The following is a 17,076-nucleotide window of genomic DNA, read 5'->3' on the forward strand; positions in this document are numbered from 1 at the left end:
AGTATATATACTGGCATAAATATAAAAGGCATACTTTTATTCTTATATATAGTTTTACATGACTTCTAATATAAAGTGAAGTCTACAATCTTTGAAAGGGAAGGGAAGAACATTATTTATTGATGCTGCACTGCATGCTGGGAGGTCACAATTCAGCAACATTGTTCAGTGTGAAATCGTGTTCTATCAGGCTTTTTTTTGGGAGAAATTTGTTCACGTCTTTCCAATGGTCTGCAATAAAATATCAAACGTTGATGTGTACCACTGTCTATGTCTTTCTTTCACAGGTACCCATGTAATGGAGGGATCAGGGAGGATGCTGGTGACCGCAGTTGGAGTCAACTCTCAGAGTGGCATCATATTCACTCTTCTGGGAGCCGGGGAAGGGGAGGAGGAGAAGAAAGAGAAGAAAGGTAGGTGTGAGAAGGAAAAGCATCAAACTCAAACCAAAACACGCACCGTAATACTCAGGGAAAACGCTGAAGCTAGTGTAGGATGTTGTGAGAATGACTGCACACTAACACGTTGTGAGTAGCACTACCAGACAGTAGAGAATGGAGAGAGAGGGGGTGGGAGATCCTTACATAAGAGAGGATGGGTTTGAATGGAAGACCAGTGGGCTCAGAGCCTGCAGGAATATTTATGAATGGTAAGACGAGCAAGAGAGACAAGCAGAGTTCCACTGCTGCAAACTTTATGGCCCATGTCATGGGTAATTTAACCTGCAGCCAACAGAGAGGAGACTGGGGAGAGGGGAATAGAGAAGGATTAGGAGTTATATTGGAGGAGGCTGATTAATTATTCAGAGAAAGGGAACGAAAGAGAGAAACAGAGAGAGGGAGAGAGAGCAAAGGTTGGATGTGGGTGGATGAAGGATGAAGTGGCGCCATGTTCTGTTACTGTCCCACTGAATCGCTCTATATGTGTCATCAGCCACGGATGGACTTATAACTGCCTCATAATGACAATTAAATTATCAGTTGGTTATGCAAAAATTGATTTGTAATATTTGTAAATCTTTTCTGATTTACAGATTAGTGTGTATAATTTGCCAACAGGCCTATTTTTATTCACCATTTAAGACTTGAGGTTCAAATCTATATGAATGTATAAGGGATAGTGTATATTTTAGGTGCAGTAAGTGGTCAGCAATTGCTTTTATTTATTTATTTAAATGATCTTTTTGCAGTCTTGCAATGTGAATTTTTAAAATATTATATGTTGTGTCTTAATTAATTGGAGGTCATCAAAACTACATTAATGAGGGATATCAATAAATGAAAAAAAGCTCAAATTTATTCATCAAATTAATCACAATTAATTGCATATATAAATATTTGCGGAGAAAAGCCCCCAAATGAAGGGAATTAAAAGACATCATTTTGGCAGACAATGAAAAGATATTATAATTACTGATATATGTCTTTGGCCATTGCTCTGTTTCTCAGTTTTTCAGCAACTTGCACCATGAATGCTGCATTTTTAAGACACTGTCAGTTAAATATAGTTAAAAACACCTCTTAAGACTCCCTTTGTTTGTTGCTCATAAGTCTTTGCTGATAATACACTAAATTTAAAGGCACATTATGAAAGTTTTCACCGCCAGGGGCACATTTTCAAAACAATAACAATGACGTAGCTTGATGATGGAGAGTGAAATGATGGGAGATGTAGTTTCACCATCCAGAGATATAAGGAATTCACGAATAACGTTCACGGATGAGGTAATGAATTCGTTTTTTGTATTAACTGTACATTTGATCACACTATTTGAGGTCATGGTAATGAATTTGCAGCAATTTGCATGTGTCTATTAAAACGGAGTCTCTGTCAAGTCCGAGTTTGTTGCGAAGCTCTCTCCATCTCAAAAACGCCACCCCTGTATTGATCCTTGTTTTATTTCTCCGTTTGTCCCAAAGCCTGCTTGCCTGCTTGGTTGATAGGTGACAATGACAAGGGACGAGGCATTATTTAAAATTGCAATTTCTCTGGATTTACAAATCCTTGGGAACTTTTGGGATATAAGTACACAGCTGCATGAAATATATCACATTGTGGAAGTGATTTTTGGATATTTTGTTACAAAAATCTTACATATTGTGCCTTTAACTAGATTACTAATTTACAAATTTTGCTTGAACTTTGACAGCCCTAATAATTGTTATACAAGAATTAGGAAAATTCTCTTAGATGACTTGCAGGAAAGTCACTCTGTGATCAGTGTTCTCAGTACTTCAAATTTCATACTGTATCTACCTACATGCAACCTTTTTCAGTTTCCCTACAACATTGATTTCTCTTTTTTCTTACCTCTACCACCACTCAATCCTAACAATTTCCCACGATCCCCACTCCTCCACACCCACCTTATCCTTTTGTTTTGCTATCCAATCAGAGGACAGTAGTAACTCACTCACAACTATGGCCAAACCAAGCGGCATCACCAATGGTACGTAATCCACAGCCCTGTTGTTTTAGTCCAATGGAGTTACAGAACAACTTCAGCGTAGATGAAGTGACTACAGTCAGCGCTGATTAGAGACGGATTAGCCCAGAATTGTGGTGGAGTGTATTCACTGGTTTAACATGTCATAGTTTAAAAGCGCAGTTCAGTGTGTGTGCTGCATGTTTGCGTTTGTGTGTCTGTTTCCATAGTTCTGTGCGCTCTCGTTTTCACCACTCAAGAACACTGTGTGCCCTGTCTCTCATTCTGTCTCTGTCTGTCGCTTTTTATTCCCTTGTTCCCCCTCTATCTCTCTCTCTCTCTCTCTCTCTCTCTGTCTTTCTCTCTCACAGGCAAGCAGCCAGAGGCAGCTGTGGAGACCAATCAGAATAAAGGTACCACAGGGAGAGTGGAATAGATGAATGAAGAGAATGAAGGGTTAATTATTTTCTTGTTGTGTGAACTCCTCAGCTATGTTGCTGCTATATGAGGATAGCAATGGGAAACATTGTTACCATGTATGCACACAGCTACATACATAAAGAGGAAGAAACACACTCTTTGTGTGACGTCAAGCACACGTTTGATCAACGGCATACATGACGAGGAAAAGCACCCAAACACGTTTCGCTGAATAGAACTCGAGAGGGGCGATACTTTTGTGGTCTGACTCCAACCATTGTCAGTGTTTATGCTGTGCACGTGTCCACATTTGTCTTGCTTTCCTTCGTTATGTGTCTATGTGTGTATGGCACTTTGAGTGTAACTGTCGAAATATTTGATGTGTGGCATGAAGATATTCAGAGCTTTGAATGAGTTTCGTTCATGCCGGAGGCCTCTCATGATGCCTCTGAGTTGTGACACGACAGATTTGTTGTCCATATGTAGTGACGCTAAATCATGTCCCGCCCACCAGCCAAAAAGCAGGATGGAGCCGTTGCCATGGAGATGCAGCCTCTGAAGAGTGCGGAGGGTGGAGAAGTGGAGGAGAGAGAGAAGAAAAAATCTAGTGTGCCCAAGAAGGAGAAGTCTGTACTGCAGGGCAAACTCACCAAACTGGCTGTACAGATTGGCAAAGCAGGTGCGTGGGACTTCATGTGGCCAATTATGAGGTGATATCATATGGAAAGATAAATTACCTCACTCTGACACACTCACACACTACTGTGCTGATCCTATTGTTTTTTATTTTTATCCTCATGCAAAATATATCTAGAGTTGGAGAAAGTTACTTTTAAAACTAGTGTTACAATATTCTGTTACTTATTTAAAAAAGTAATTAATTGTGTTCTGAGAGGAAGCTGAGAGGAATCATGCATGACAGTGTTACTTTATATGTAAAATCATATGTTAATTTACTTTTGTGCTGCATTTTCACTCTGTAAACTGAGAGGAAGCACTCAATAATTGTTACAGTGTTACTTTTTATTACGGGTGTAACAATATTCAAACTGAACCAAAAAAAAAAAAAACGCGATACACCACCCATGGTACGCAATACTCCCATGGTGTACCAAATGCGCCCCGCCCTGCTCCCTACTGCCCCACCCAGCCCTGGTCCGTTGGATTTACACGACGAATGTAGTGCTGTAGCCTAACCACTAATGATAAGCTCTACGTTTTGTTACTTTTGCTAAAAAACAAAGTATCATCTTTCATATTCTTTCCATTTTATCACGACATTCAAACAAAAAATGCCGCTTTGACGCACTATAATATGGCGTGACAGATATTAGCACACAGACGCCTCATTTCAAATGAACGCGATCATCTCTTCCTCTTTAATACTCGTTCCAGAATAAACATGAATGAACATCTGAAGGTATGTTGAAAGATATAGTACGACTTACTGAAACATATAATATCTCGCTTAATCAGTGTTTCAATGGCAGAAACACGTCAAAACTGTCACATAGCATTTACCTCAGGCGAGTCCACAGCTTAAGTTAGTTCGCCAGATAAATGAACACTTTCGCTAAATATATGCACTATATTAGCCTATATATTCATTATATTTTACTTAACTTGTAATGTCTTGATTGTTTAATGTATGTTTAAATAAATCAGTCATGAAAAGACATGCCACTGTGTAAATGATTATATTTCAACAACGAATTGGAGTAAAAACATATTTTTTTTAATTGGATTTAAAAGTTGCAAAACTTCTTTATGTACAGTTTACAAGTTTGCATAGAATTTGTTAATTTGAGTGTTTATTATTATATCTAAAAATAAATAGCAACTGAATAGGTTAATGGGCTCTGAACGTTTAAATTATAGTAATGTACAAGTAAGGGATCCCTGTATAGTTTACAACATTAGCAGAGATACATTTTTTTTTTATCCCTAAGAAACTTTTAATTATAATTGAATTCATTTAAAGACAGAGACACAATCAGTTTTGTGTATGGTTACACCCCTACTAATGTAATGCATTGTGTTACTTTTTTGTAATATTGTTACCATTAATTTAGTGTAAGTGCTGATTAATTGTGTCAGTTGAGTGCACACAATTTTTTTTTAAATAAGTTTAAAGTTTACCTCTATTTTTCAAATGTGTTAAAATAAAAATATATAAATACGTTAATCAGATATTATGCTCTAACTTCTATAAGAAATTAATTACTTTATTTGTTATTTATAGTCAATAGATTGATTGCATAACACATTACCTCATCACTGAAGACATTCTGCAAGCTGTGTTCATACAAAATATTGTTAAAAAACAGTATCCTGAGGATTATTTTGTCTGATGTTTTTGTTTTTTGTGTAGGTCTTGTGATGTCGGCCATCACAGTTATCATCCTGGTGCTGTACTTTGTGATTGAGACGTTTGTGGTGGAGGGGCGGACCTGGTTGCCAGAGTGCACGCCCATATATGTGCAGTATTTTGTCAAATTCTTTATTATCGGTGTGACTGTGCTGGTGGTAGCTGTGCCTGAGGGTCTTCCCCTTGCTGTTACCATCTCCCTGGCCTATTCAGTTAAGGTGAGAGAGACCAGGTGCACAATGCGAGCGTGTGTGTAATCAGCAAATCAAATGTATTGTAGAGCTAACAGATTACATAAGCATATTTGAGCATTTTTTTCTGGATGTTTTTTTATGTAATATTTTCTGCATGTTTTGCTTTTGTCAACACTTATTTTTTCACCATCCAAATCTTCTACTGTTGTTAATTCAGAAAATGATGAAGGACAATAACCTAGTACGTCACTTGGATGCCTGTGAGACAATGGGCAATGCCACTGCCATCTGCTCCGACAAAACCGGCACCCTCACCACCAACCGTATGACTGTGGTGCAGGCCTATCTAAATGACCAGCACTTCCGTGAAGTCCCGGACCCCAGCCAGATCAACCCCAACACCCTAGAAGTGCTTGTCAATGCCATATCTATCAACTGCGCCTATACCTCCAAGATCATAGTGAGTGGTTGGATATTGTACAAATAAATAACCTGCTGAAAAAAACTGCTTAAACCAGCCTCAGCTGGTTTAGCCTGGACGAAATGGTCTTCATATGGTGAAAAGTGCTCAAAACTCATTTAAAAATAGCCATCCCAGCATCCTAACCACACTGTAAAAAAAAAAAAAAAAAAAAAAATCTGTGAAATATAAGGTAATAAAAAAAGGGCAGCTGTGTTGGCTAGAACTTCACCATAAGTTCATCACAAGTAGCTTTTCCATAAGCTGAAGTAACTACTAATATTTAATATACAAATGCAAAACTCTATCATGGTAACACACAACACTAAAATAATGCAATAAACAAAATAAGATATAACACAAAACCAAGTGTACATAATTGATAAAAACTAACAAGACACATATTGATTAAACAAAATACAATCAAATGCAAAGTCTCATGCAGGAAATTCTAGGAAAATCGTTCACTGTAAATTAGGGCTGTGACCAGATCTCGAGATTTCTCGTCAAGGCGAAAAGTAGTCTCGTGATGTTGCCATGACAGAGTTGTTAGGATGATTGGGAAAGAATATGCCATCGCTACGTATACATTACGCCTCCACTGTCGTTTTGCTTTGTATTTAAATAAAAAACATTTAATTCAGCTGGATAACGGACGCCGCCGCTCCATATTTACAGAGTTACGCGCGGTCGTTGAAAGTGAAAGTAAACATAAGCGCACATTCAAACGTGATCTCAATACCCCGCATTTTGAAAGCGGCTCCCTGATGAATACAGATATATCTCAATATGAAAGCTATTTTAGGCTGGGTAGTGTAGTTGTATCTCTCAGCTCTGTATCATAGAAAAATGTGGTCTTATTTGCATGACTGACATGAAAACGAATAACAGTTTTCTCTTAATCTTATTAAGCACAAACAGTAAGGTTTCATTTGTTAACATTAGTCAGTTGAGTTCGTAGCAAAACCTTTTACAGTACTTGAGTATTGTTGTCTTTTACTGCATATGATAATTCACACTCAGAAAGTAGAACTGAAATGACATTCATTACGAGATGATTAGTTAAAACATTTCAAATACACCTGCAGAATATTTTTCTAGTCATGATTTCACCATTGAGGATTTCTTAAAAATAGTGTGTAAAAATCTTGTCTCGTCTCGTCTCGTGAACTCAGTCTCGAGTCTCGTCTCATCTCGTGAGATACCTGTCTCGTCACACCCCTACTGTAAATCATTCTTGTTTACCATAGCATTTTTACTGTATTTTACCGTTAAGATTAAAAACATTTTTTTACAGTACAGGCTGGGAGACCAGCCTGCAAGCTTAGGCTCGTGTAAGATGTTTTTTCAGCAGGAAAGCACCATTACCCTATAAAGAATTCACTGTTGCACCCAGTTTTCAAATATAAATAGAAACTTTTCCATTTCAAGTCTTTTCATTTTCTCTTCTCCATGTCCCTTGCTTCATTTCAATTCTCTTTCAGCCTCCGGATGTAGAAGGGGGTCTGCCCAAGCAGGTTGGTAATAAGACAGAGTGTGGTCTGCTGGGCTTCCTGCTGGACTTGAAGAGAGACTATGCCCCTGTGAGAGAGCAGATCCCAGAGGAGAAGATCTACAAAGTCTACACTTTCAACTCTGTACGCAAGTCCATGAGCACTGTGGTGCAGATGCCGGATGGAAACTTCCGACTCTATAGCAAAGGAGCCTCTGAGATAGTTCTGAAAAAGTGAGTAAAGCATGACAAGATCTAGGCCTTAAAATTTTACCTTTTTTTATTGTTTGTCATTGTAGACCTCTTTTTGATCTCACTGCTGTCTCTTCTACCTCAGGTGTTCCTCCATACTTGGTGCCAATGGTGAAGTACGAAACTTCAAGCCACGGGACCGAGATGAGATGGTGAAGAAAGTGATCGAGCCCATGGCGTGTGAAGGACTGCGAACCATCTGCATCGGTTACCGTGATCTTCCCTGCGACCCCGAGCCTGACTGGGAAAATGAAGCTGAAATTGTCACCGATCTGACCTGCGTCGCTGTTGTCGGAATTGAGGATCCCGTTCGGCCTGAGGTATGTACAGTAAAGATTATGTATTCTGTATCCTCAAAGTGCATTTTCTCTTTTTAAGACTTTGTCTGCTCCTCCACAGGTCCCTGATGCCATTCTGAAGTGTCAGAGAGCAGGCATCACTGTGCGCATGGTCACCGGCGACAACATCAACACAGCACGAGCCATTGCTGCCAAATGTGGCATCATTCAGCCTGGGGATGACTTTCTGTGCCTGGAGGGTAAAGAATTCAACCGCAGAATCAGGAATGAGAAAGGAGAGGTTTGTGAAAATTGAATCTCAGACCTATCAGCAAGAAACCAATATAAACTAAACTGAATCATGGATGTCCATGCTCTGTGTATGTGCATGTGTGTGTGTGGGTGTTATAGATTGAGCAGGAGAGGATTGATAAGATCTGGCCCAAGCTCAGAGTCCTGGCGCGTTCCTCCCCCACGGACAAACACACTCTAGTAAAAGGTGAGATGCTCTTTCCATCTACTGCCATCCTGACTTACTTGAATCTTACTGTACATGTACAGTAGAGCCTGACTGATTTTATCGGCCGATATGAACCTGTCGCAGATATATCTGCATCGGCGTACATGCCACAGATATGCCACCAATATGAAGGACATACTTGCACCGCGGTTCATCTCAAAATTGTCGACGCATCTATTATATAGTTTGAAAATAGCAACGTCTAAAACAGACAGACAGAGTTCAGCTAATGTATGTTTCAGTCGATGAATAGGCATTCTGGCTTCCCAATACGTTACAACAGCGATGATCAAAAAGCATGGACAAAACAATCACTCTTTGTAAACTTGGTTCACTGCGAGAGCCATATATGCTCGAATAAGAGCAGTCATTAACACTGTCATCACCCAAGTGTTGAAGTGTTGATAGCACGCGAGTGCATGTGAGACATGAACAGCACACCTTGTTATCTGTGTTTAAACTAAACGCATTTAAGCATTGCTAATTTAAACTTTCATGAGCAAGTCGCGAAAGAGAACTCGAGCTCTGTGAGAAGATTTGTGTGTGCGCTCATCCGAAGCGTGCAAATACTGAATTATCTTTCAAGCCTTGCGCTTGAATGGACAAATTCACACAAAAATTATGTCAACATGCCCATTTTGGAGAGTGTCCTAGCAAACATAGTCGGTTATGTCTTAAGTGAACATATAAAAATGTTTAAAAAAGACAACACATGTGTAACAGTATATGTACTGAATCGTTCATTATTTCTTAAAGGTGGCTTAGAATGTTCTCTCACAAGATGTAATATAAGTCTAAGGTGTCCCCTGAATGTGTCTGTGAAGTTTCAGCTCAAAATACACCATAGATTTTTTTAAATTAATTTTTTTAACTGCCTATTTTGGGGCATCATTAACTATGCACCGATTCAGCGCGCGGCCCCTTTAAATCTCATGCTCCCTGCCCCCCGAGCTCTCGACTATAATACAGTGCATTTACAAAGTTCACACAGCTAATATAACCCTCAAATGGTTATATTACATTACAAATGGATGTTTACATTTGATTCTGAATGAATTTGAGGCTGTGCTCCGTGGCTAACGGCTAATGCTACACTGTTGGAGAGATTTATAAAGAATGAAGTTGTGTTTATGAATTATACAGACTGCAAGTGTTTAAAAATGAAAATAGCGACGGCTCTCTTGTCTCCGTGAATACAGTATTAAATGATGGTAACTTTAACCACATTTAACAGTATATTAGCAACATGCTAACGAAACATTTAGAAAGACAATTTACAAATATCACTAAAAATATCATGTTATCATGGATCATATCAGTTATTATCGCTCCATCTGCCATTTTTCGCTGTTGTCCTTGCTTGCTTACCTAGTCTGATGATTCAGCTGTGCACAGATCCAGACGTTAATACTGGCTGCCCTTGTCTAATGCCTTGAACATGGGCTGGCATATGCAAATATTGGGGGCGTTCATATTAATGATCCCATAATGGTGTTATGTTGAGATTCCCCTGTTCTTCGGAGGTCTTCTAAACAAATAAGATTTACATAAGAAGGAGGAAGCAATGGTGTTTGAGATTCACTGTATGTCATTTCCATGTACTGCACTCTTGTTATTCATCTATGCCAAGGTAAATTCATTTTTCCATTCGATGGCACCTTTAAAGGGAATGAAGCCTAATATTCCTGCTGTCTGTATTTTTAATGTTAATCAAACAACAAATGACAAAGAAATCACTCACTGCTCTTGACTGAATAGCTTTTGTAGCTTCAATAATGTTTAATCTTTACTGAATTTATACTGTGATGATAATATGTAGTGTTATTTCATGTTTGATTATTTTCTGTACCTGAAAACTACTGATACCTGAAAAACCTGTTGTTGCTTGTAGTTTGATTATTTGTTCTTATTTTCTTTATTTTTAATTGACAGTTTCCCAGAACAGTTTCCCTGAACATAGCACATACCGAACCGTACCGAAACCGTGACCCTAAAACCGTGATAAAAACTGAACTGTGTACTTTACATTTTGGGACTTTTTTTTAGAAATAAAAATGTTCTATCTACAAAGGAGTATGGAATACAATAACTTTGAAGCTCAACATCTCAAAGCTGCTTAGAATGCAGATATAACCTTATAATTCCAAGGTGGTGAAATATATTATATTATATTATATTATATTATATTATATTATATTATATTATATTATATTATATTATATTATATTATATTATATTATATTATACTATATTATATTAATTATGTTATATTATCATATACTTTTATTTTAAATAATTTTTTATTCTGCTTTTATTAAATATTTTTTAATTCATTTTTAATCACATTGCAATTTTTGACTTTTTTTTCAAGGTTGCAACCCATTGAAATAGCTCTTCACACTTTAAATCAAGCAGACATCTAGATGAAAAGATTTTAAGACCATGAGAAACACACTTCTACCATTCAAAAGATTTTTTTTGTAAGAATGTTTTTGAAAGAAGTGTTTTATGCTCACCAAGGCTGAATTTGATAAAAATGCAGTAAACACAGTAATATTGTGAAATAATATTACAATTTAAAATAACTTTTTTATTGCAATATATTGTAAAATGTAATTTATTCCTGTGAAGGCATCATTACTCCAGTCTTCAGTGTCACATGATCCTTTAGAATTCATTCTGATATGCTGATTTACTGCTTAGGAAGCATTTCTTATTAATATAAATGTTGAAAACAGTTGTGCTGAATAATATTTTTCTGGAATTTGTGATTTTTTTTTTTTTTCAAACTTTAATAGAACAGCATTTATTTGAAATAGAAATCTTGCATTCTTGCTGAATAAAAGTATTAATTTCAAAACGCCAAAACTTTTGACCGGTAGTGTACATTCAGTCATATGTGTCCAAACTGTTGACTGGTGCTGTAGTGTATTTATTTACAATGTAAATTTTACGCTCAGTAGGCCACACGTACAGTCAATTAAAATGTATCAGACAGATGAATTCATGTTCTGTGCTGACAGTAGTTGTATTCAGTGATTGGTCAAGGTTGTGTGCTAGCTGGTAATTGTTTGCTGGGTGATGATGCCATTGTGTAGGCATCATTGACAGCACTGTGTTGGAGCAGAGACAGGTGGTGGCCGTAACTGGTGACGGGACCAATGACGGACCGGCTCTCAAGAAGGCAGATGTGGGCTTTGCGATGGTAAGCACATCTGAGGAACACTTCCCTCTAATCTATTCATGTATTCGTCCTTCCATCCAAGAGGTTGTTAAGAGATGAGTAATGACGAGACATGACAATTGGTTTATTAAAGCTCCACTTATATCCTGTTCATCCAACAAGGGTGTATGATAACATAGGAAGATCTCTGGTGAATAAAAACCCATGTTCTCCAATGAAACTGATTTGGACGCATGTATCTCTTGCTCTTCATCTTTTTTGCGGTTTCTAGGGTATAGCAGGTACTGATGTAGCTAAAGAAGCCTCTGACATCATCCTGACCGATGATAACTTCTCCAGCATTGTGAAAGCTGTCATGTGGGGGAGAAATGTGTACGACAGCATCTCCAAGTTCCTGCAGTTTCAGCTTACTGTCAATGTAGTGGCCGTCATCGTAGCTTTCACTGGGGCCTGCATTACACAGGTAACACACATACGTTCACCAGTGTTATTTTAGTATTATTAATATGCTAATATAGTATTTGTGCATATTTTGAATTAGCTTTTATTTTTCACATTTTCAGTCATTTTTATTAGTTTTTTTATATTTCTATATAGTTTTAATTAGTTTTTACTTCAGTATTAATATACCAAGTGGAAATTATTTTTTGTGGTAAGCAACGTTATGACACAAGTGCTGTCGATTGAGCTTAAAGGGTTAGTTCACCCAAAAATGAAAATTCTGTCATTAATTATTCACCCTCATGTCGTTCCAAACCTGTAAGACCTTCGTTCATCTTCAGAACACAAATTAAAATATTTTTGATAAAATCTGAGAGGTATATGATATGACTCATCCGTAGACAGCAATATAATCAACACTTTCAAGGTCTGGAAAGGTACTAAAGACATTGTTAAAACAGTCGATGTGACTGATTTTATGAAGCGATGAGAATACTTTTTGTGCGCAAAAACAAAATATTCAACAATCTCTTCTCTTCCCTGTCATTATCCTTACGCAGCTGACGCAGTAAGCACAGTGAAGGCTTCCGTGTTTACGTTTGCATGCCGGTTCAGTATTGTCCAAACCTGATCACGTGAGCAGCACGCACATGTGTGTAATGCTGACGCAGGAGCTGGACAATAATGATTCGGCGTTCTGACGTAGCACTGCACTGGATGAAAACAACATATGAAAACGAAACAGAAGAGAAGTTGTTGTTGAATAAAGTCTGTGACGTGCATCTAAGTAAAATGACTTCTCAAAGAAGAACAAATGTAGAGCGAGATTTTGCACATCGTTGGATTGTTGTGGTTTGCTATTTGTCAATCTCATGTGAGTGACAGGTCGTCGCGCTCTTGTGCCAGTAAACACGTTAACAGAGAAGAGATGTTACTGCAAGAGGGAGGGGGAGTTATTTTGATTAAAGATTATGAGGGAAAAAAATGACGATGTGCACAGATAAATCATTTATAATAAGTACTGCAATATTGTTGTTCAGTGTTGGTTTAAAACAAATGATCAGGCAGGGCAAGGGCAATTCACTCAATTTAAACATTGCGTTCCCTCCAAATCTACTCCTCAGATCAGTGTCATTTGTCTTAGCCCATAGTGTTGCAGTAAATGTGAAACAGCCACTCTAGATCGCTGATAGCTCTGTGTCATGCAGGTTAGGGGAACTGACTGCATTGCACCTCTCAAGCTCTTAGCAAAAGGAAGTTGCAATTAAACCAGGCACTGAGCCCCCTGCTGGAGACTGGTGGTACTGCATATACTTCACTGGCTTAAAGGGTAGTTCAGTACCTTCATCTGTAATCTCTGTGTGTTTGTGTGTAGGACTCTCCATTAAAAGCTGTACAAATGTTGTGGGTCAATCTGATCATGGACACATTTGCCTCTTTGGCTCTTGCTACTGAGCCGCCGACCGAAGCTCTGCTGCTTAGGAAACCTTACGGCCGCAACAACCCCCTCATCTCACTCACAATGATGAAGAACATCCTAGGTCATGGAGTCTATCAGCTCGTCATCATCTTCACCCTGCTGTTTGTCGGTAGGACAGAGAGTTCAAGGATCAATATGTGTTGTTTTGCATTATTGATATGATGTATAATTAGTATGAAACTTTACTGATTGAGTAGCAGCTTACAGCTCAGACTTTATAGTCATTATAGCCTTTTATTCATTTAGCAGATGCATTTTTTCAAAACAAATTACAAATAAAAGAGCAATAAAAGCATGAGTGAGTGATCTAGGGGAAAACAATGAGTACATACTGAGTGCACCTATGTTAAGAACAGTTTAATTTTGTATGACTTCACCTCTTTTATCCTACCAAGGAGAGAAAATCTTCAACATCGACAGCGGCCGTAATGCACCTTTACACTCCCCCCCATCTGAACACTACACCATCATCTTCAATACCTTTGTCCTGATGCAGCTCTTCAACGAGATCAATGCTCGCAAGATTCACGGTGAAAGGAATGTGTTCGATGGCATCTTCGGGAACCCTATCTTCTGCAGCATTGTTCTGGGAACATTTGGAGTGCAGGTCAGAGCTACTGTAGTTTGTGCTGTGCTCCATGAGAAGGGCCTCCAGATTTCTGTCATTAACAAAGTTCTGCATATCTCTCACCACTTGTATGTTAGTTTATTAAATACTCTGCTTTTCTTAATCAGTATTTTTGTTTTGTTTGCCCTTAAAATAAAACTAAATATCTTTTAAACCAGATTAATTTATTTGAAGTGGAAAATTGCATAAGATTTTAGGACCAGTTTTCAGAGAATATATCTTGAATTAATTAAATTAAATTAATTAAAGTGCCCCTATTATGCTTTTTCAGATATCACCTTTCATGTTGTGTGTAATGTAGCTGTTTGTGAATGTAAAAGGTCTGCAAAGTTTCAAAAAGCTGAAATTCAGATATGTTAAAGGGGACCTATTATTCCCCTTTTAGAAGATGTAATATAAGTCTCTTGTGTCCCCAGAATGTATATGTGAAGTTTCAGCTCAAAATACCCCACAGATCATTTAATTTAGCTTGTCAAATTTGCCCCTATTTGGGTGTGAGCAAAAACACGCCGTTTTTGTGTGTGTCCCTTTAAATGCAAATGAGCTGCTTTCCAGAAGAGGGCGGAGCTTTAACAGCTCAATCATTGGATACTCAACAACAACCAAGCTGGAGAGTCTCTCACGTAGCCAAAATGGTGTTCAGCCTTACATTGTTCAAACTGGAATCAGACACAGATGGAGAGACTCCGAAGTTACAACTTTTAGAATGCAACTGGACATTTCTGAATGGTTGATTTGAGTTGATTCAACTCCTCAACTAGCATGTGCTGTCATGTTAATCTTTTATGCAAATCCAGAAATGAATTGACCCTCGTTTGTGAAGCAGTCGGCGTAAAATGACGGCATGGCAACAACATTCTACTACAACAACTCTTCCTCTTCTCTAAAGTAGCCCAAGATTGCCTCACCCCCTTTGTTGCTTGTTCTCAGGGGCAGGGTTTATGTAAATTTAAGGACAAGTGATGTCACCAAGCCTGAAAGAAGCTTGTTGTAGTCCCTACCAGCCATTTGTTGTAGTCCTTAAAGAGAGATTTCTGTAAAAGAAAACATCTCTTGTAGCTGCATAACTTTGCAGAAGTTGTTTATGCAACATTACACACTAAAGTTAAAAAAGTAAAATCATAATCAACCGCCCTTCAACGTCCTTTTTTTTTTTTTTTTTGACACACACTGTAAGAGTTAGACCATTACAACTGACTAGGCCATCTGACCAATCAGAACAGAGTAGGCTCACAGAAAGGAGGGGTTTAGTGAGACTGGATCCTTGATCAAGCCGTTTCAGAAACTGTGAGAAAACAGGTGATGATACAATGTATTTTATGAGAAAATGAAAGTGTTTTTGACCTTGGATGCATGTAAACCTATTGTAAGAGACCTTCAAAACAAAATTAGGAACCTTAAAAGAACACTCCACTTTTTTTGAAAATAGGCTAATTTTCCAACTCCCCTAGAGTTAAACAGTTGAGTTTTACCGTTTTCGAATCTGTTTTTGTGAGAGGCGCTGCGTAATATTATTGTGCCTGCTCCACCCATGGTACGGCAGCAAAGTACCTTGATTATTACGCCGGAATGAGAGTATAGTTGCTAGCCGTATCGGCCTAGAAAATCGCAACTTTTCATTTTCCGTCGGTCTTAGTACACAACGTAACTACAGAAGAGTCAAGTTTTAAATAGGAAAAATATTGAAACTCTTTGGTCATTTTTTTTGAGCGAGATGCTAACGGTCTAATCAGATTCAATGAACTATGCTAAGCTATGATAAAAGTGGTACCGCCAGAACCGGAGATCGGCTGAATGGATTCGAAAACGGTAAAACTCAACTGTTTAACTCTAGGGAAGTTGGAAAATTAGCCTATTTTCAAAAAAAGTGGAGTGTTTCTTTTAAAAACAGCATAATATGGGCAATTTAATTCTACTATTATTTAGTTTATATTTATAAACTATTATGTAATGTATTTTTCTTACCCCCTTTGGAAAATAGTTTTTTTTTCTTGTTTTAAGAATAAATCTTACAAAATTAACTGAGGATTATGCCTATTTTAACTGTAATTGTTTGTAGCGTATTTCGACTAATTTGATGCTTGCAGCTATGAATAACAGTGTATGACTCACTTAAATGTGTTTTTTTTAAAACCTAAACCCTAACCTTAACCTTAGCATAGTGTTATAGGTAACATATAGATAGCATTGTTGTTTATCACAATCAGATCCATCCATGATTTTCCTGAAGTCTGAACTGAATCCACGAAGTCTGAACTTTTTGGCTGTGGGGCGAATTTTGCACTTAATTTGTTTGTAACCTCTTAAATCCATTTAACAAATTCCATCTGGGACTGTCCATGACATTGTATGAAAGGTAACATGAGTGGGTGTCTGATGTGTTAGGCGCCTAAATTTCTGTGCCGAGTGTTGATGGTGTTTGCTTGTTTGCTGTTGATCTGTGTGCAGATTGTGATTGTGCAGTTTGGGGGCAAGCCCTTCAGTTGTGCCCCTCTCAATATGGAGCAATGGCTGTGGTGCCTCTTCGTGGGAGTTGGAGAGCTGCTGTGGGGTCAGGTAGGAGAGTAAGAGACAAAAAACAAATAAGGAGAATGACTATGAAAGATGGTGTGACTGAAGGTGTCGAATATTTTTAAGATTCTTCAAAATTCTCACAGATATGACTTTTTTCCTCCAAAAAAAGAACCTGATTAATCGAATAATATTTGGCTATTTTAAGATTATTGCATCAGATGATTACCGTGCCAGACTGTCCGATAAACACGATTGGTTATCCTAATGTGTTCCCAAATGTATTTAGTGAACTTTAAGAAAACGTTGTTTTGAATAAATCTTCATTATTTTGTGAACATCTTATTTGCTCTTATTATATTGTATTATACAGTATACCACATGGCCAAAAGTATGTGCACACCCAAACTCTACACTCACATG

The 17,076-nt window shown here is 37.9% G+C and overlaps 1 protein-coding gene across 3 annotated transcripts in view; it reads left to right on the plus strand.

The window, feature by feature from the left end:
• atp2b3b (ATPase plasma membrane Ca2+ transporting 3b) overlaps positions 1 to 17,076 on the plus strand; it is a 54,314-nt gene that overhangs the window by 20,907 nt on the left and 16,331 nt on the right. For 2 of the 3 annotated variants that reach the window (XM_067370434.1, XM_067370435.1), the window contains exons 5-18: positions 288 to 413; positions 2,797 to 2,838; positions 3,360 to 3,524; positions 5,217 to 5,431; positions 5,625 to 5,867; positions 7,352 to 7,593; positions 7,697 to 7,931; positions 8,011 to 8,190; positions 8,301 to 8,388; positions 11,508 to 11,614; positions 11,865 to 12,056; positions 13,410 to 13,623; positions 13,910 to 14,121; positions 16,591 to 16,698. In XM_067370434.1, coding sequence (XP_067226535.1) covers positions 288 to 413; positions 2,797 to 2,838; positions 3,360 to 3,524; positions 5,217 to 5,431; positions 5,625 to 5,867; positions 7,352 to 7,593; positions 7,697 to 7,931; positions 8,011 to 8,190; positions 8,301 to 8,388; positions 11,508 to 11,614; positions 11,865 to 12,056; positions 13,410 to 13,623; positions 13,910 to 14,121; positions 16,591 to 16,698 — 2,369 coding nt within the window. Of the gene's footprint in view, positions 1 to 287; positions 414 to 2,395; positions 2,450 to 2,796; positions 2,839 to 3,359; positions 3,525 to 5,216; positions 5,432 to 5,624; positions 5,868 to 7,351; positions 7,594 to 7,696; positions 7,932 to 8,010; positions 8,191 to 8,300; positions 8,389 to 11,507; positions 11,615 to 11,864; positions 12,057 to 13,409; positions 13,624 to 13,909; positions 14,122 to 16,590; positions 16,699 to 17,076 lie in introns of all 3 variants that reach the window. The other variant, XM_067370433.1, reaches the window with a different exon arrangement.

The sequence above is a fragment of the Chanodichthys erythropterus genome, chromosome 20, assembly GCF_024489055.1.
Source record: "Chanodichthys erythropterus isolate Z2021 chromosome 20, ASM2448905v1, whole genome shotgun sequence".
In the NCBI taxonomy this organism is placed as follows: Eukaryota; Metazoa; Chordata; class Actinopteri; order Cypriniformes; family Xenocyprididae; genus Chanodichthys; species Chanodichthys erythropterus.